The sequence below is a fragment of the Colossoma macropomum genome, unplaced genomic scaffold (assembly GCF_904425465.1).
Source record: "Colossoma macropomum unplaced genomic scaffold, Colossoma_macropomum, whole genome shotgun sequence".
Taxonomy (NCBI): Eukaryota; Metazoa; Chordata; class Actinopteri; order Characiformes; family Serrasalmidae; genus Colossoma; species Colossoma macropomum.
Window position 1 is genome coordinate 28,031,433 of NW_023494784.1, and position 21,260 is coordinate 28,052,692.

The 21,260-nt window shown below is 38.7% G+C and overlaps 1 protein-coding gene across 4 annotated transcripts in view; it reads left to right on the forward strand.

The window, feature by feature from the left end:
* agps (alkylglycerone phosphate synthase) overlaps positions 1-21,260 on the forward strand; it is a 43,195-nt gene that overhangs the window by 12,894 nt on the left and 9,041 nt on the right. For all 4 annotated transcript variants that reach the window (XM_036566953.1, XM_036566971.1, XM_036566979.1 and 1 more), the window contains exons 6-17: positions 2,626-2,697; positions 2,839-2,918; positions 4,169-4,249; positions 4,683-4,808; positions 5,750-5,858; positions 11,057-11,184; positions 12,007-12,058; positions 15,232-15,308; positions 15,419-15,531; positions 18,319-18,388; positions 18,496-18,557; positions 19,667-19,756. In XM_036566953.1, the coding sequence (XP_036422846.1) occupies positions 2,626-2,697; positions 2,839-2,918; positions 4,169-4,249; positions 4,683-4,808; positions 5,750-5,858; positions 11,057-11,184; positions 12,007-12,058; positions 15,232-15,308; positions 15,419-15,531; positions 18,319-18,388; positions 18,496-18,557; positions 19,667-19,756 (1,060 nt within the window). The remainder of the gene's footprint in view (positions 1-2,625; positions 2,698-2,838; positions 2,919-4,168; positions 4,250-4,682; positions 4,809-5,749; positions 5,859-11,056; positions 11,185-12,006; positions 12,059-15,231; positions 15,309-15,418; positions 15,532-18,318; positions 18,389-18,495; positions 18,558-19,666; positions 19,757-21,260) is intronic.

The window sequence follows — 21,260 nt, forward strand, 5'->3', positions numbered from 1 at the left end:
GTGATTACTAGCAGAGTTCTAAACAAGCTGAAGAAGGTTCAGGGTTGGTTCAAGCATGAGGGCCATGCATTGCAGAACTCCACTTGAGAAATGAGAACTGCTTTCTGCAGATAGCTCACATCACTTTCTCTACTAGTTGGTTATGTGGGGTTGAGTTCAGGACAACACGTCTCCAGGACACCTTCTATAACACCTTCGGGTGGCAGGGAATATTTTCCCATCATAATGGCGGTATATTTTATCAACTCAATTCATTTTCCACTAGAGATTTGACCGAATTCTGAATCGCCCAGTTCACTCTGGTGCATGTCTGTGTGTCTGTCATTTGAAGGAGTTATCGCATCATCTCTGAATGTCTTCTTCAGCTGAGCTGATGCCTTCTCATGCCATCACCATCACAATTCCAGCGGTGCAAATACTTATGAAAGTTCTGCAGTTGTCAACGTCTGCCAACTTCCACTTGAACCACAGGCTAAAGTGTGTTCTGTCGAAATTTACTGAGCGTATATTGTGTATGGAGCATTTTGTATGTTTACTTTAATAGTTAATTAACTGCATATGTTGTTTGCGCTAATATTATTTACACACTTTTGAGGTTTGCAAAATTCTATATTAGTGCGATCACATTGTCTCATTAATAATACAATAATATTGACCCCTTAACCATCTGTTTTACTGCAGGCTGAACCCCAGCTGCTCACACACTGTATGTTTCTGTGATAGAATTCACACTTGTAGCCCTTTTAATAAATACAGCTTTTAAATGGCTTTTAAATCAATACCTTCAGACATTGGCAGACAGTGGGCTGCAATCAGGGATCGTTACTGATTTATCGAAAGTAATAAATTCAGATTAAGCGTATTTTGTCCAATCGTAAAACTGTAAAAATGCACTGCTTTTTAAATAGAAAACATCTTTCTTTAGGGTCAAAGATAATTTTGAATCTTTGAATGATGTGTAATCGTGAACAAAATGGTCTAAATGTGTGATGGCACTGCACATCTGTTTTGGTCTGTGCGTGTGTGCTTAACCTGTGTGTGTGTGGTGGTGTGTATGCATGCTGTGGACACACAGGCTATCTTAATGGGTTAATGTTCAACTCGCTGCATCAGCAGGTACACTGCTCATTATTATTCATGAGCTACTGCTTTATCGGGGTGTCTCTGGGGAAGTTTGACATTCAGTAATACCGTGGTCATTTGAGGTAGTGCTCTCAGATTGGTGCAACCACGACTGCAACTGTTTCCCCATGTAAATGCTCTGCTTCTGTCTAAGACTTGGGTCCCAAATGGGCAGAAAATCACTCTCCCTTTATCACACAGCTCATGCAGGAAAAGATTCTTGCAAGTGTGCTTTCTAAACTCTTCTCAACTCTCAGTGCAGACTGAGAGAGCAGAGAGAGTTAGAGGCTTACTGGTACCTAACCTCTGCTGCTTACTGCTGTTGTGCTCTTGAGCAAAGCACTTCACCTCTGAACTGCCCTGGGGGTGCTGGACTACAGCTGATCTTAGCAGTGACCCAGTCTTCCTTCCTTCTTTCCTTGTTTGCCCTGTCTTTCTCTCTGTCTCTCTTTCTTTCTCTCTTTTTCTCTTTCATTTTTCCTAATGTCTTTCTTACTTTTCTAATTTTTCTGTTTCCTTTTTTTTCTTCTTTCTTTCTTTCCTTATTTATTTCTTACCCCTTCTTTCTATTCTTTTTCACTTTCATCTTTTTTCTTTATACCATTTCCTTTTTTGTCTTTTGTCTTTCTTTTCTTTTTCTTTTCTTTTTCTTTTCTTTTCTTTTCTTTTCTTTTTCTTTTTCTTCTTTCTTCCTTACCTTCCTTGTTTCTTTCTTTCTTTCTTTCTTTCTTTCCTCACTTCTGTCCTTATTTCTTGCTTTCCCTCTTTGTCTCATCATGCCCGTGTCCAGAGAGGACGTTGGCAGTACATGGGACGAATTGCTGAGAAACAGTACAGTGAAGTTGTATTCCAGCTAAAGTTGGGTTCACTCGAGGTGTATCTTTGTCCCATTAGAGTTAAAGAGCAAGTCCTTCATTAGGCAGGGTTACATAAGCCATAAGTCTGCAGAAAAAGCCAGCTGTCTAATGGAATAGCAGAGTTGGCTGTTCTGTGTCTGCTGCTCAGAGCATATGTTAGATAATTGGCTGTAGCTTTAAGAGCTCTGGAGGTCCGGCACTCTTAAAGATCAGTGCTGCCCTTCTTAGATGTATGGGCTAGATCAAAAAAGGTTGAAGCTGTACCTAAAAAGCATTCCATTGCAGGCTGTTGGATGATCAGTGCTAATGAAGGGGGGCTGTGCTCACGCTGTTGCAGCTGTGTGGGATGTTACTTTCTTCTACACACACACACATGCTCAGTGTGGGTGGAGACACAAACTCCTATTGGCTGTAGATATAAAATATTCATCCCACCCACAGAGAAGGAGGAGGGACAGAGCTCCTCCTTTTTCTTTGTCCTCCCTCTTTCTCACTGTTTTGCTCCTTGCACACACTGCACACATCACAGTCAAGACAAGAGTCACAATGTCTCTTTGTCATAAAGATTAGATTGTGCGTCTTTTTCATTGTGTCCCACTGTCACTATAATATGTAAAACAGTTCAAAAGTATTTGTCCTCCTATAGGTTGTCACAATGATGTGGTGAAGACTGTGGAGCTGGCCTGCAAGCACAATGTCTGTTTGATACCATATGGAGGTGAGAACAAAATAATATATATATAACCATGCTTCCTGTTTTTTTGTTGTCATTCTTTTTGTTTTGTTTTTTTCATTTGTACCCACTCATTAAACCACTGACATGCAAATCACAGATAAAATGTCTCTATCTTTCTGTCAGGTGGGACAAGTGTGTCTAGTGCTCTAGAATGCCCCCCGGAGGAGACTCGATCCATTGTCTCTCTGGACACCTCTCAGATGGTGGGCACACACATGTGCATTGTCCACACACAGACAAAGGGCAATTAAAGGTGTTCTTAGTAGCCTGATTAAGACTTATGCTATGCCTGTAAAGACTAAATACAGAGTTCCAAAGAAGTTATCTGTCCCATTCTCTAGCTGTCTCTCTCTTTCCCCTCTATCTCTCCATCTCTCTCTGAGCTGCTAACCTCTGGTAGGGGTCATGAGGTTAGAAGGGTGGGACATGAAAGTCAGCGGATGCCAGGAACGGCTGGTTTATGAGCTCAATCAGATGATTGATGGCTCAGAAGTGCCGAGAGTATTCCATATCGTGAGAAACACCAACTCCAGACAGGGACTTATGGGATTAACTGGTGAAACAAAGTTAACTTTTAACCCTGTGACCCAGACCGTTATACTGTAACTACAATGTCAAGAGACCTCTATTTTATGATGGCATAGAACAGTTCCTACTAATTTCTAAAGCTGCTAAAAATCAGATTGTGTAACTGCATTAGAGAATTCCAGAACCACATGCAACAAATCTATTTCCTGTAATAGACTGTTTCACTTAAATTGTAAAAGAATCCAATCAGAGGTTTCACTGGGAGTAGAACTGTGTTATATAGAACTATTCCATAATAAAGCAATAAGGCACAAGAGACTGTGTGCTACAGTAATTTTACCATGGTCAAAGGGTGTTGGGTCAGAGGTGAGGCAGCGACAAAACACTTTAAGTTAAATTATACCAATGTGCAATAAACTATTCTTCTGTCAAGCAGTGTAGTTACCAGTAGGCTATAGTTGCCAAGCAACGTAAAAGACAAATGTTTTTCCATGAGCAGCACAATGAATTATAATAAAGTGGACTTAACTGCAGATTAACACAGATTTCAATTGGAGTGTGTGAATATTAACACAGCAAGAGGGGAAAAAATCTGCTAATAGTCAAGTTTAGTAGGTGTAGTTGAGCAATCACCTGCACAAACTGTAGCAGGACACTGGCCCTTCAGGACTGGAGTTAAAGAACCCTGATATTTAGACTCTATCTGTTTCTCTATCTTTCACTCTCTTCTCTGAACTCCCTTTGTCTCACTGACACATCCTTACACACTCTCTACCCCTCCCTATTCGTCTGCCTTTCAGTGTTTGTTCTTTCCTATGCAGTATACAGACACCTGCGTCAGATGTCTGCATTGGAAGTCTGCTTTTAATTTTCTAAGGGAAAGATGTTGATGATGTATTGAGTTTGACTTTCTATTTTTATGCAGAACCGAATATTGTGGATCGATGAAAAGAACCTAACTGCCCATGTAGAGGCTGGAATCATTGGCCAGGACCTGGAGAGACAGGTTAGTATCACCTCTCCCTGCTCATACTGAGACTATGAGGAGGCTATAATGAGGTTTATCTTCAACATGTGGATTGAAGAGCAGAGATTGGCAAGGACTTCTCATACTATTAACCACACACACAGAGCAGATGGTACCATCAAACTAATACAGAAAAATGGCAGTGTAGTGCTATAATGTAGTTGTGTGTGTGTGTGTGTGTGTGTGTGTGTGTGTGTGGGCGGCGGGGGGAGACATGTTAACAAGCCTATCACGTGTGTATGTCTGGATATGTGGGATATTGTGTGTGCGCAGATGGCATGCCATTAAAGAGTGTGTTTCTGGGGAATTTGGTAATAAAACTGAAGCTATGTGTATCCATGTCATCTCTGTGTGTGTGTGTGTATGTGTGTGTGTGTGTGTGTGTGTGTGTGTGTGTGTGATTTTTACCCAGCTGAATGAAAGTGGTTACTGCACTGGCCATGAGCCTGATTCGATGGAGTTCAGTTCTCTTGGAGGCTGGGTGGCCACACGTGCATCAGGAATGAAGAAGAACATCTATGGCAACATCGAAGACCTGGTACACAAACAACCCTCTAAAATCACAGACACAACAAACACCTTAGAGATGGCAAGATAGAACTATTTCCCCATAATGATATTGTACTCTTTAGGATTGTCTGAGAGTGATCTGATGTTTCTTTTTTAAAAATTGCACAGCTTTAAAATAAGCCTTTTTGAATAGAAACACTGAAGATGAGCATCTAAAAGTCGTGTATCATGCTCAAACTACTCAAACACTCTACAGCCAGTAGTATACTTCAAACCAAAATGACATTTCTGAAGCAAAACATCTTTTTGGCCAAAATGACACAGTGGTTTCAATCCATATAGTATTGAGTGTTCTGCTTGCGGAACATAACTCATATCCACTGCATTGTTTGTTCCAAATTGGGCCTAACCACAACGTCGTTCATTCTTAGACCTCATGCTGAATTCAATGTGGTTTTTCATGAGTAGGTGTATATTAGAGATCTACCAATGACTAAATATGATATTTTAATTGTACTTATCTGCCGAGCAGATACAGATGCCAAAACGCTTATAAGGTGTAAATTCCAAATTTGATGCAGTAAAATCACCAACTTTAAATCGATGCATCTCAATACATTATTTCACTCCTGTTCATAGGAATGAAAAAATGCATTGTGATGCATCGATCTGGAGTCAGTGATTCAGACAGATGCAGTGTGGAAAAATATACCTGATGAGTTTCTGCATGATTTATATGCTTTTTAATATAACAAAGAAAATGCAAGATGCATATTTTCCCAATGTCCATGCTTTCTTTTTCTGTGTGGTGGGCGTATTTTTCAATAAGCACCCAAACCCATTTTAACATTTTGTTTTATTAGTTGTTTCTTCAGTGTAGCTGATATTTGCTGTTACCTGCTCTTATCTGCTTACCAGGGCATTATTTGTGAACTGTATTATTTGTGAACTGTTTTGCTTTATCTCTAGGTGGTGCATATAAAGATGGTGACCCCTAGAGGAGTGATTGAAAAGAGCTGTCAGGGTCCACGAATGTCCACTGGACCTGACATTCACCACTTCATAATGGGTTCTGAAGGTATGGACATTCTTACTGTGTCTGAGTAAGAGAGAGATGGAATCAAATACACATACACATGCGCGTACACAGACAAATCCCCACAATCCCTCTTTTCTGTGTCCTGTCCTTGTAAATGCCCACTGAGAATACCACAACCATATGCCAACCCTTATTAACAAATACAGGCAGTGTTGGCATTACAGCATTCAACATCTGCTGGTGTGCGTGCACACACACACACACAGGCCCACTGAGAAAGTGTGCAGGCACACAGCAGTCTGCTCAGAGATGGAGTGATTGGTGTTGGAGTGCGCATTTGTACCCATTATATTGGCCATGGGACTATAAATGACTGTTGTACATCTGTGAATCTGAGCTTTTCACTGGGTTGCATTAACTCTGCTCTTAGTTTTTGCTGCCGCAGGGTTATTTTTGCCTCGGCATGAAACAGGAATTCTTTGTCTGTGAGATGGGTCTTAGTCAGTGTTACAGAGTAGCAGCTATAATATCTGTGTCCTCTGAGCAAGTTCTGCTGAAACTGCATTCGCGTAGTGTCAAGAAATACCAATTTTCCTGCTTGTATGTTGCACTCAAGCAGGCGACAAAAGCGTATTTCCAAATGGAAAACTTAGGATTCTAGGTGGTACATCTGATTTCCATGTAGTGTATAATGGTAAACTTGGTGGTAGATGTGGAAAATATATTCCTGGTGCATTTCTGTATGATTTAAGTACTTTTTAATATAACAAAAAAGGAAGATACATATTTTCTTGATGTCCTTTCTTTTTTTTCCTGTGCTGTGGGCATATCCAATCCAAGTTTCTGGAAATTGTAACCCAGTGGTCACCAACCCTGGTCCCTGAGAGCTACCCTCCTGCAGTGTCCAGTTCCAACCACACTCTGCCACACCTGTTCCAGCTCATTAAGGGGTGGGACAGTATGTTAAATGCAGGTTGGAAATAATCTGTGCAGGAAAGTAGCTCTCCAGGACCAGGGCTGGAGACCACTGGTGTTAACCCATCACCCCATCAATTAGATGGCTGGAGACTTCTAGTAGAAATCTGGAACCAAACTTCTTTCTAGACTATGTCAGAAGATATTGAGTATTTATTTTTAAACAATAAATTATTTTTACTTTTATTGTATTTATGTTGATTAGCATTTATTATTATGTTGTATGATGTTTTTACAAGCACAAACATACTTATTGCCAAGATAAATGGTTCTAAATGGTGTACTTGGGTGCACAGCATCTGTTTTTTTGCCTTTCCATAGAAAATGCTTAGTTCTCTATATATAAAATTCTATTTTTCATGTTATGTTCTGTTGTTGGTTGTGGTGGTGGGATCTTTGGTTTTTATAGAATAGATAGGAAACTGCTTTCTTGATTAAATTCAAAACAATAATCTAAGTAAAGATTAGGATATTTTTCTCAGCCTTTTTACCCCTTCGGTGAGAGTATTATAGTATGGACAGATAGACTGAAGTCAAATAAGGTGTTCATATTTTGCTACTGTTCCATAGCAGTGTAGTGTGATCATAGGGTTTTTACACACTGAAACACTCTGTTCTTTTGCCTCACATTCCTTGTATGTGGTGCATAGTATAGTATTGGGTGTGGTGAAATTTGATGATAGACACACAAGTTCCACATTAAACCACTAGAGAGCAGCATGCCATGATCCGCTGCCGCCATGTTAACATACTACACATGAGTATTGCTCAGAAAATGTAAAACAGAACCTCTGTATAACCACCAGTCATCTCCAGAATACATTTACAGTACTATACAAAAGATTGAAAAAAACTTATTAAGTTATTTTATGCATTTCTTTGGGTGGGGTGTGTGGAAAAGAAAGCATAATTAAATAACAAAATTTAAAATTACTTTTTTATTTTTCAATTTATTTTTTTAACAAAGATTACACTCAACTTTTATGATTACATACATTTTGTAATTTACAAGACTATGTGGGTATGTCAGTTACATACAAGTGGTGTAGTTTTCCCCTGTGAAACTATATACTGTCATATAAATATATTTAAGAATGGATAACATGGCCTGCTTCCTGGCACAGTTTTAACCTGGCATCTTTATGAGTAATGTTTACAAAAAATAATAATAATTTAGATCTGCTTCTGAGCCTTTTTGGTCCAAAAGGTTAGAGTACAACCTATCAGCCATTCACTTTGGCAGTAGAATAACAGTGACATTAAGTGGTGACTTCAGTGGTTTTATGACTGACAGCATAAACCGTCATTGCTGGCAAAAAAGGGTTAAACACGTCATAAACTAAGACACATTGTAGGTTCGAATAATGTGTTTTACTGGAATATCAACTACTCAAATGTCCAAAATCTACTTCTCTAAGACATAACTATTTGTTTTGACTGTATTTCAGTAAGGTTTAAACACTTCTTTCTGAATTAATACACATTAGTGTGCTGGAGTCTCACCTTCTTCTGATGCTCTCTCCCTCCCACCGACCTGAGCTGCATTTGTGTAGCGGTCAAAATAAATGCAAGTTGTTTTTTAAAAACTGATTAATAAAAATAGTCAATGTTTTACCTTTCTTTGTTTTTTTAAATAGTTGACATACACTTTGGTGGGTGTCTATATACCTGGGCGCACCGCCAAAGTATAACCTATGTGTGGCAAACAGTGACGTCAGTGTGTGTTCCAAACCCTACTCGTGGCAGCCCAATATTATTTGTAATTAACGTCCAATACCTGGCTTGACTATTCAATGCTTCACTATGTTAAATAAGGTGATGGAGCTGGTGATGATTTTTAACGAATCCATGCAATGGCTGGGGCTAATTCTGCAAACTAACTTGCAGATATCAACTACCTTTTTGAAAACAAAAAATTCTCATGTTATGTTATGAATTTATTCTAATGTGGTATTGTGTTTTTACTATCTAAAACACCCTTACTGATTAGATAAATTATTTTAAACTGCTTAGGTTCCTAAGACGTTTGTACAGTACAAAAAAGATAATTAAAATATATAATACAATCAAGCTGCTTTGTATTATGTATACTGAATTTAATTATTTATTTATACATTAATCAATTTGATTATTTGTTTATCACTTATTTGGTTTCTTAGTTCTATTCAAAAAGAATTGGTACAATTGGAATAAAGAGGCTAAACATAAATTTGGAGCAAATCTGAAAGAGCTAGCTTTTACAGTTAGTGTGTGAGTGAATTCTTTATAGTGGTTAATTTTCCCAAATTAATAGTCTTTCATAAACATTTATAATCCCATTAAGAAGACATCTGGATTTTAAAATGAGTTTAGTAATGGCAGGGGCGTTTAGACGCTAAAGAAGGGCTTCATTCCAGTTCCTTTTCACACAAACAATGCAGTGATGACAGAATTATGGTGTGGTTTTATGATGGAGCTTATGAGTATTTACTGTCATCTGGTTAAGATGAAAGTGTTATAAACGTCAGTCCTGTGACTGAGTGTTTGTAGAAGAGGCTATTAGGGAGTGTGTACTGTATGTATGTGGTAGTAAACAGCCTTATTGGCATGTTTACTGCATTGTTCGGCCCATTTGTTGGTTGTATTTTGCTCAATTTGACTGCAGGCCAGAAAAAAGTTGGCTCTGAGATCTGTCATCTCTTTCTCACCCTGTTCTGCACAGATGCTGTATTTTCACACAGTGTACAGAGATCTTTTATTCATTCCCAAGCAATACGCTGGACACTGGTGGTGCTGGCCAATGCAGTTGAGCTTCTAGCTCTGAAATATTACAGCCTACACTACTGTTCAAAAATTTGGAATCACTTATCTTGTTAATTGTTGGCCTTTTATTCAGTAATAACTCATACGGTGTAGTTTGTCACGCAAAGATGTATTAGATGTTTTATTCAAAGTTTCAGGTTTTTGAAGTGTGATTTCCAAACATTTGAATACTGATTCCAAACTTTTAGACAGTAGTGTACAGCATTGAATTATTACACATCGCTGTTGTTGGAAGAAAACCTCATATCTCCAAAATGATAACTTTACAGGAGAAGGAAGAAACCTACTTATAAGGTAAGTCAACGGAACCAGACTTTTTTCAAGTCATTTTGGGCTGTATCTCTTTGTCCATTCATCATGAAATTTACATACAATATAAAGGATAGTAGTTGTTTTCAAATTATGTCAAAAACTGAAAAACAACAAATTGAGATACAAGGTTTTCTTCTGACAGCAGCGATATATTAATACTGTGTACGACTTCACATATTTTACTTAAAATGATTTGGAATCCATTTTCTATAAATGTGTGTGATGTTGATATTTAATTTGTCAGTATCAAAGGGTTTTGTTGCAAAACTTGCTGAACAGAACTTCCAATCACTACATCATACATTCTGAGACCTCTCCCTGGCTGCACTAAGCAGGATTCTAGTGATGATAAGATGTACACAAAGTTCTTTTAAGTATAGCATACTTACGACAGCATATTTGATTTTAAGTCCGATCTTTGTTGGAAGTATACTGCCGGCTTAAGATTGTGATTAGAGGTTCTGTGTAGTTTCTTGCTTTTTTAATTATTTCAGCATGCTTCAGAATTTCAGAACCATTTTGTGTACACTGTTCCAACTTGTTTTTTATTTTCTACTTTAGTAGAGTTTTCAGTGTCTAAACTCAAACTGGTCCAGCTTTGATCCAGAGTTTCAGTTGTAACGTCTGTGTTGGTATTTATCACCGCTGGTCTCTGTAGACATGCCTCCTAAGGGCAGAGAGCTGGTCATCTCTGGCTAAATGAAATGGGAACATGAGACTCAAAGCAGCAGTTGCAGTTGTGCTCTCAGGGGTCATGGAGCATGCTGGGATTTGTGGGTTAAAACCCTCTGGGGCTCCGGTGTTGGCCCGACACTTCCTTTGATACAGACCTGCTTTATTTCAGCTAAGCTAGCACCAGTAAATCTCACATAGCTCCCCCTGTGCTGGATGAAACCAGATCACTGAAGTGAAAATGTGCACACAGACCCCCCGCTGGACAGAAGGGACTGTGCTACATCTGTATGTGTGCATGCTAATGTGTTTGCATGCAGCTGCACCCTTAACAAACTTCAGCCAAAAGCTGATTCTTTATTGCATATGTTTCTACAGTGTTTTCCCCACAATGTGAAATAGAGAAAAGTTTAACAAATGAACAATCTTACAGTAACTATACAATAACTATGCGTGTGGTATGCTGTGTTTCACAGGCACACTAGGTGTAGTGACTGAGGTTACTATGAAGATCCGTCCTGTTCCTGAGTATCAGAAATACGGCTCCATTGTCTTCCCAAACTTTCAGCAGGGAGTTGCATGCCTACGAGAGGTGGCCAAACAGGTCAGCATGGACATCCTTCAGTCCTTTGTTTAATCTTTTGTTTTACCTCACTTAATATCTAATGTCTGCCTAAAGGACCCTTTAACTCATTAAAAACAACTTATTTTAACAAGTTAATTGTTTTCCATCACTGTATAAAAGAAAGAATTCAAGAACAGAATTCAGGGTGCTAACATCCTTTTCAAACTCTAGGCTCAGGCTTCAGATAACAGCCATAGACTCTGTCTGTGTAGGCCTTAGCTCATTACTTAACCATTGACTTGTGCTGATGGCAGTGTTATTGATGAGTTTATGTGTTAGCACTGTGGAGCTCTGCTTGTTATGAGGGCATAAATGAACTCAGAACACAGCAGACAATTAAGATATTGATCATGATGTTTAGGATCTCAGAGTTACGGACCCAAACTTTCCCCCAGACTCTCAGTGCCTAAGGCTACTCTTCAACACAACAGTGAAATAGTACAACTCTTACTGTGCCATTTGGGGAATGCATAGCCCTGTTTTTCTGTCATTATTGATTTAAGCATTAAAAGGGCAAATTAAAGAAAGAGAGAATTGTGAGCCTGTTTCCTGCAGAGACTCCCTCAGAGTGTTTTTCTTTTATCCCATCATTAAATCTCGACTTCCATTCCTCAGTCTCGCATCCTAGTCTGGTAGCATCCTAAGTTGAAATCACTCTAGGGGTTAAGAGGTTAATCACGAACTAAAGCAGAGAGGTTTGTAAACAATACTGTTGTTTGTTGAAGGCTTTTGTTGCACTGCTCTTGACTTTTTCAAACCATAAATGCATCAATGTTCAGTTTCTTTGTGTTTTCTTTATAGAGATGCGCCCCTGCTTCTATTCGACTGATGGACAACGAGCAGTTTCAGTTTGGTAAGTTCTTTCCCACACCAGAAAGAAACAACAAATAAATACTGTGCTTTACCTCTTGCAAATGCATGGTGACCCACCCTCTAAATGGTTGATGAAAACTGTTTAATAACTTCTTTTTATTTAGAAACTCAGACTCTATCATCAAAAGTAAAATCATCTCCCCCCATCACTCAGCGCGATGCTAGTCAGCGCAGGCGTCTGTTAGCTGACGTAACAGATCTGGCGGTTGGCGCTTTCCTCCGAGCGCGTTCAACTGTCCGATGACGTTGCGTGAGCGGCAGTTCGAAAAGAAGCGGTGGCGCTTCACAGGTCTCGGAGGAAGCCTGTGTTAGCCTTCACCCTCCTAGCGTTGATAGCATCGTGTGATTGGGGGAGTCCTAACTAGCGGGTGGAATTGGAGACGACTAAATTGGGGAGAAAATCGGTTAAAAAAAAAAAAAAAGTAAAAGTAAAATCAGCCATTCTGAATTAGACCTAGCATTTGGTTATTGACAGTACTGTTATTGACATTTCAGTTGATGTTGCAGAACCAGTTATAAATGCAGTGTCCTTTTTAAAATGAAAACAAAGTAAATCAAGGTAATAAATATCTACTAAACAAATCTAATTTTAGACAGCCAGAAACCAAAACTGCCATTGTCTCTGAAAAAGCTCCATCTTGCAAAACATGGAGAACCTCTGCAGAATTATTTGGCGTTTTTTACATTAAGTTATTATTATTTTTTTAAAAGGTTTTTGAGCTGATATAAAAATATAAACTTAGAGGGTGAGCATGATGGCAGACGTAGGAGTGCGTAGCTGTTGCCATGGTTACATTGCTCCTTAAAGGTCTTATTAAAGAACCCCGCCCCTAATGGACGGATCCAGTCTCCAACCTGCTATGATCATCATTCACAGAATTTAAGGCTTGTTTTGTATAAAGGAAGTTGACGCATATGGACACAGGTTTATTAGTCACTAGTTGAGGCTTAGCTAGTGAGTGTAGTGTAATGTACCACTATCCTCTGAACCTTTTTAGTATAGATCTGTAAATCAAGAATACACAGCATTCAGAGATTGAGCATCTATGTGTATAACCTCTAATCAGCTCTTTTGTTTTTTTCCCCACTTGGCTTTTGAGGCTTGGTAATCCTGCAAAAATGAGCAGTACAACTATCTTTGTTCATAGATTTGTCTTAATGATTCAAGGGCTCAGTATGTATTGTTGGCCTTCCTGTCTGTTTATGGAGACAAAGTATTGTTGTATGTGCACAATTCTTTGTTTAATTGCTTGTAGCTGATGTTTTCTGTGTTGTTTGCATCAAGCGGTTTAATTTTGCATGATATAATTCATCTCAGAGGCCCCCTCCATTCGCTGTCTCATCTAAAGTTAAATTGATCATTATCTCACCAGCTGAGCAGCAGAACAAACCAACGTACAATTCAGGAACAATGAAAAATAGCCCTGGCAACAAAGCTTACAGCATATTGTTTTATAAAATTATATCTGGAGATATGAAGGAATCTGTGAGGGGTTGCCAGACATCATTGGGAAAGTTCCCCTGGTCTCTAGGGACCTCATTAGCTCTCGTGCAGTCTCACATTTTCACCGACGATGCACTTCTCAGCCTCAGTGCGAGAGAAATTGACTCTTGGTAACACCTAAAACAGAGAGATACACATTCTTATTAATAAAGGCTTCTCTCTTCTTAATCATCATTCACATACACACTCTTAACACAAGTAACACAACCCTCTTAACACGATGAGGAAGCAAATGCAGTCTTTACAGACATACAGTAGAGAAATATAGTTTTATTGCTTAAACTCTTTTTTTTTTTCTTTCCTTCTCTTAAATGAAGTATAAAAAAGTGCTTTCCGATTTGTCAGTATGTGTCATTTGTACATTTGATAAACTGATATCGGGTCAAGCCACTCAGTGTCAAGTTCAAGCCACATAAAGAAGGTTTACTGAAGGCTCTAACTTACTGTTAGACTTACTGTTTCATTCCAATTTGAAGACTGGGGTTTCAGTCCAAAAGAGAAGTGTTTACTGTAGCACATAATCTAAAGTATTTTAAAAGTATTTTCAGTTGGGCCTTCTGAATGGTGTAACCGCATTAGCCCTGTCACCAGGATCAGTCTCCGGCAATGCCAGTGCCGTCCGTAGGTGGGTATCCAAGGGAGCTTAATTCTCCTCAAACTCTCTGGGTGGGTAGGTTGGCCTCCCTCTCCACCCAAAACTCAGCACAATGCTAGCCAGCGCTACTGGCTGTTAGCTGATATAACAGAATTGGCTATTAGTTTTCTCCTTCAAGCATGTTCAGCTGTCAGATGACCTTGCTTTAATGGCATTTAGAAAAAATACAGTGGCTGGCTTCATATGATATGGAGGAAGCATAATCTGGCCTTCATCCTCCCAGCTTGGTAGCATCGTGTGACCCATCATGACAAAATTTTTTTGGGGAAAAAAGGAAAGTATTTTCTGTTAATACTTGAAATGCATTATATTGCCTGGTTAGAAGCCTATGAAATTAATGACCTCATTGATTAACAGGTTGTTGGTGACCTGTAGACATATTTTAAATGGAAACAATAAAAAAGTCAAAAGAGAGCGAGCATGCACCTGGTTGTTTGACAGCCACCCCTCCACTATGCAGTGTGTATGAAAGAAAAGGATGGAAACTGAAATACACAGAAGAAAAGTGGCATGCAAACTCTCCGTGGACTATTTGATGATGTTTTTGTCCCCGTCTGCGTGAGTGTGTAAGAGATTGATAGCCGCCCCGTTGGCTGTGGCCACTCGTTTTCGTTTGTGTGCTATGCTTTGTTTGTCCGTTTGGAATAAATCAGACAGTGTATGTCAGAGAGACGGATACGGCAGTGTAGAAAGCATTTCCTCTCAGTGAGAGGCTGATTTATGGCCCTCAGCTTCAAAGTATCTGCTTCTGTACTCTCCCCCATTCATTACACTGCTATTGTTCAACCAGCGGATCAATCTGCTGCACCAAGCCTGTGTGGATAAACTGGGGAAAGAGGCCACAAATGGGTGGTGGAAAATATGACCTTCATTTATCTCTTGCTTTTAAAGAGTCAGAAGCCCACTTGTGAGATACAGGACTACTGAAAGATTTTAATGCCCTGTTTAGTTGACATTGTGTTGACATTTTGTTTTATGCTTTATGTTCTTCCAGGTCATGCACTTAAGCCTCAAGTGTCCTCCATTTTCACATCATTTTTGGATGGGCTGAAAAAATTCTATATCACAAAAGTAAGAGTCATACTATAGTTATAACCAGAAATAGTTCAGTTGACCATGTATTCACCTCATCACAGAACCTTGCCTGTTTATAAACGCACTTTACTGCCTTTCTCTTCTAGTTCAAAGGCTTTGATCCTCATCACCTGTGTGTGGCCACTCTGCTGTTTGAAGGAGATCGGGAAAAGGTTTTGCAGCATGAGAAACAGGTTTATGACATCGCTGCCAAATTTGGGTAAGACTTTTTTTTTCTAATTCATTATATACATTTCCTGCAAATTTTAATAACGCTTCGCAGAGTAAATAATTTATGCTACCATTGCCAATTCAGAGCATAGATATGACCATTTCTAGTTATAAGGAGGCTGTGATATTTGTTGTTGACTGTTGTTCATAATAATGATGATGATGATAATATAAATATTATTATTATTATTATTATTATTATTATTATTAATAATAATAATAATAATGATAGCAGCTTTATATAGCACCTTTCATACATAAAATGCAGCTCAAAGTGCTTCACACTATAACTAAAAAGGTGGTATATAAAACAGAGAACAGTAGATAATATAATAAAATGAGAACAAAATGCTTGAAATGTTTGATATAAGGTACTCATACTCATTGTCAAGCCAGCATCTCTGAGATATTGAGACAATTTAGAGAAAACCTAAAGGAAACTGGAATGATCTTTACTGTTATGAAAAATAATACCACAATACTGGTCACCTTTAGCCATTAATTTGTATCATTAGTACTTTATCTTTTATGTTTTATTAAGTAATTCATCACACATACACACACACTTATTCACTTATTCACTCACTGCTCTGTGAACTTGGCACTAGTTTAAGAGGGTACTTCAGGACACTCTCTGTTCTATTTAGTGGACCTATTACTGAGTTTGCTGTGTGTGTGTACGTGTACGTGTGTGTGTGTATGTGTGTACGTGTATGTGATGGATCACCTGAAGTCTTTCCTCTGTGCCCTTTGGTTTCTTCAAGGGAGACTCTAAGGGTGTTTTCACGTATATACACATACACATACACATACACACACACACACACACACACACACACACACACACACACACACACACACACACACACACACACACATTTTCTAAATCACATCTTTCTATCCTTCTGGGGTGCTGGAGCCTGTTTCAGTGGTCATTGGACGGAAGGCAGGATACAACCTGGACAGGTCGCCAGTCCATTGCAGGGTTGTTTTCACATAGTTTTTTTTTTTTTAAAATAAAACAAACTCAGTTCTGTTAAAGTGAACCTGAAAGGAACCGGCTGCAAATGACTGCAGTGCTTTCGGTGTAAGCAAACTTTGAAGGGAACTCAAATCTCTTTCTGGTTCTCTTCAGCATTGATGAAGTCTCACACTACTTCTTGTTCCCTTCTCAACTCTTTTAAAACTTGAGTAATGCCAAAGGGTAGTGTTCTTGAAGTAATCTGAAATAACAGTTTTGACTGACTGAGTCCTGTTTAAAGCTGTGAGAAAATATTCCAATAGTGCCAAGCTGCTAAAAACCGTTAAATGTTTACCGTTGTTAATGAAATCATCCTTTCTTTAAATAGTCATTTATTAAACAATGTACTGTATTGTATTATATTCTTTTGTGCATTTTATTTTATTTATTTTACTACATATTATATTTTTTGCTGTTTTCTAAAAAAACAGTAAGCCAGTTGAGTCTGTGTGTTACAGTAATTTTACAGTGGGTATGTTGCGTTGTGCCTTGCCTCAACCTTTAACCACAGCAAAATCAGTCTAACACACTGTTCATTTGACGTGTTCACATATGCACAGAAACCCATGGCTCAGCCAACAGAGACCACTTGAAATGCAGAATCTTTCCAAGAGTGAAAATACCCTGAAGGAGCCACCAGATCTGTTGTTTATGTGTGTTCAGGGGCTGTAGTACTATTGTGGGGTAGTAGTTATATAATGTAGTGGTAATAGCTTTAATTGTTTTGTAATTTCACACCAGGAGCACATCGATAGCTCAGCCGCACTTCCTAAAACTACACATATCTAGTAGGGCTACGTTGTTATTTTTAATCATTATCGCAACAACCGCCCTGGTAATAGTTACATTTTTTCACAAGTGTGCAGTGTGCACAATGTGAAAATTGGTCTCTGACTGCTCTCTGAACGTTTTATCATGTGCTATGAGCATCCTCACCAATCACAGATGTTCTTTGGGTGTTTAGGTGAATCCAGGCACTCACATGGTTCAACTAGCGTGAATGATGTTGGTCAGAAATGAACCTTTACATCACAAGAGTGATAATTACTTGTAAATGTGAGCGGTTTAGCTGGGCTTTTTCCCCCTGCAAAAATAAAAAAAGTCACAGTGTGATTCTTTTTCACAGTATCATTCAGCTCCAATACCTAGGCCCTCCGTTTAACTGTGGCAGTGTTTTCCATATTGTGCATCTGCAGAGAACCCTTACTAACCTCTGGTGTGTCTGTGTGTTGCAGTACTGCCTGCTGTTTCCATTGAATCATAGTAACTATTTAACCAGTGTGGATCACTATGGGTCATCAGAGGCATAACCTTTAACCCTAATTGTGACCATTCTAATTCACTATATCACTCCTCTTTAAGACACAAGCTGTTTTCTTTTCATCTTTTCACATTCATCATGGCCCCTTTTCATTGGGGTAGTGATGGATTTGATTGATACTTGAGTGGAATGCTTGTGCTTGTGCTCTGAGGAAAAATGGGAAAATCGATCCATGATTTCATCTTTAACGAGGTTATGTTGATTAGTTTGGGTAGCAAATGAATATTTGATTAGATGATGATTATGATTGATAGAGGGCTAAAACTAAGAGCTGATTCACTTGATTGGGGTGTGTGTCTGTGAGAGACAGTGAGAGAGAAAGAATGATTTTGAAGAAAGAAATCTCTTAGCTCGTGTTGATAAGGCCAATTTGATATTAACAGATTTTTTTTGTTTTTTAATTGTGTGTGTCTGTGTGTCCGTGTATGTTGTAGGGGTCTGGCAGCAGGAGAGGATAACGGGCAGAGAGGATACATGCTCACCTTTGTTATTGCTTACCTGCGGGTACAATAGTCTTTCATTTAATACACTTCATCTTCCTTTTAGTGCTTGAAACCAGATAACCAGTGCAGAATGCTGCATTACAGTAACAGATGTCTGTCTTTGTGTAGGATTTGGGCATGGATTACTATGTGATAGGCGAGTCATTCGAAACATCAGTGCCTTGGGACAGGTAAGAACTGTGACTCTTTGAAGTATCAGTGTATGTCTCAAAAATACATATTTTTAGTTTTACAGTTCTTTAAAGTCATATTGTATATTACATTGCAAAGTAGAACTACATCTGCATTTAAATTTACATAATCTTGCTCAGCTGCAAGCACTGTGCAGCCAAGGTGGAAAACAGATATTCTAATGTTTCTAAGAGTTGTACTTGGCTTTGTTTCTGTCAGACCCTCTCTTTAACAATCTGGAAGAATTCACTTAAGCTCCAAACACAGAAGTCATAGTGTTATCCACTCTTCACTGGCCTACACAAACTGATGGAGATTGTGGTAGCCAAGCTCTGTTTATCATGGGCTAGAAAAGAATTTCATTTCAGCTTTCTGAAATCTTCCCTATTCTGTTGGGAATGGTTAATGTTGTAAATAGAGTAAATCTGTGTTGTTAATTCATTTATTTTACAGAACGTTTACAGATAATCATAGATTGATCTGTAATTCTGATATTAGAATCAATGTGAATGGTCAATGGTGTAAATAGAATAAATTTGTCTTGTTAATGTCTGCTTTTTATATCATGATTTGTCAAACTTTAATATTTTCAGGCTTTAGAAGAGCTTTAGCTACGTTGTTGGTGAATTTTTCAATCTTTCTTGCGTAACATTCACCTTTCAACACAGAAATGAGTTTTTATTGTTCTTCCCTTTTTCATGCTGTGCTATAATTCATGCTGCAGATTCTGTACTGCATAAAACAAAATACAACAGTTTAGCAGAGCTTCATTTGGTTTGAGCCACCTGCATTTATGACTGGGTTCCTGCATTTCTTACCATTGCCATTTGAGGGTCTTTAAGAGAAAATCACTACACTTGCCTTGATTTCTCTCCTTTAACTCTGCCAGTGAACCGTGTGTTACCCTCTGAGGGAGGGTAATGACACCCATTATAGTTTCTCTGCACACTGAGAGTGTTGGTCACTGCCTATACTGACCCTACTCTTGCTGTGTGAGATGGCTTCTTTAGTTAAGTGGATTTGCACAGGATATTTTCTGGTAGTTTTGAGCCTTGTTTGTGTGTGTTGAGTATTAATATTTGCCATTTTCTGTGCATGTGTTTTGCAGAGTTTTGGACCTGTGCCGGAACGTAAAGGAGAGGATAGTGAGAGAGTGTAAAGAGCGAGGAGTGCAGTTCCCCCCGCTATCTACATGCAGGTATGATCATCTGCAATTCCCTTCAGTTTGTTAATTACCTACTGGAAGCCTGCTTTACTAACACCAGTGAGGCAGACAGTTGGCCAAGACTTTTGTCTACTCCAATTAGACAGCAAATAAGCTTAGACTTTGTTCAATCTATTATACAGCTTTTGTTTTGAAGAGACTTAACCTGGCATGGGTTTGTCTGCAAGCTAGTGACCTACAAAGTCTTTGAACACAACTCTGTCCACCTTCACTGTGACCCTGCCAAACAAAGAAAGAGAGTGAGGTGAAAAGAAGTGAGTAAAAGGGAAAAGTGGGGGGTTGGATTGGTGGGGTGAGTGTGAGAGAGAATGAGGAGGGAGAGTGAGAGAGATTAGGTTTGAAACTTGATTATACCTTAGCCATTCATTTCCTGTCTGTTGCTGTGCAGCTGTGTGTGACGTGATTGATGTGGCCATTTAACCTCTGCTAAAGCCAGTGCCCCTATTGATAACACACACACACACACACACACACACACACACACACACACACACACACACACACACACACACACCCCTCTACCCTAACATGCTCAAAAGAGAGACATGGCATTCAGATCACACACTTTTTACACTTTGATTCAGGGTCAACAAGACATGAATCAGCACAGCTTCAGTTTGTCTCAGAGCAGGCTGAGGAATCTGCCGAAAAGAGGAACATACAGGGTAAAAATAGGAATGCACTAATATTAAACTTCTGAGTCGATAACAATAAACGGAATCTAACATCTTGTTGTGGCCGATACCAATATCAATCACCAACAACCTTACTGCCCCCCCATTTTAAAACATGTTTCTGTTATAATCTGTATATGAAGTGTAGGAAGCATAAGAGAGGTTAAGTCATTGATTCATTGTACAGAGCCGTGTCACAGCTAGTTAGACTTGACTTATTGTAAACATTTACATAATTTTATGTAAAATGATATTTTACATTTTTAAGCAGACTCCTGTGTGTGCATGGCCTAAAAACAAAAGAGACAATAAATACATTTTCATTCATTTATTTTACAGATCATTTACAGATAATATCTGTAATTTTGGTATTGGAATCATGATAATAAGCACATTTTCAAATTGATCATCAAACAATATATTGTCTGCTGATATATGATGCACATTTGGTTATAAATGCAAACTAGCATGCATGAGCAGATTTTCAGCTATAACATTTTGATGCCTGAGAATGATTGTCTTCCCAACAGATGGGTAAAATTCAAGTCATTGGCTATTGATATTATTTTTGCACAAAAATGTTTGACATGCCTCACACATGACACAAAAATGAGTTTGTGGCTGCTTGTTTATTCGCTAGCACAAACCGTGGTCCTCAGCCTACCATGATATCATTCCTGCCATTCATACTCTGTCATCCTAACTCACTCTGTGAACATTCTGAAAAATCCTTAAATGTGGCCACCAGAATTAGAATTATCATTGTGCATCCTTTTTGTGCTGAGTAATCAAAATCACTTTAG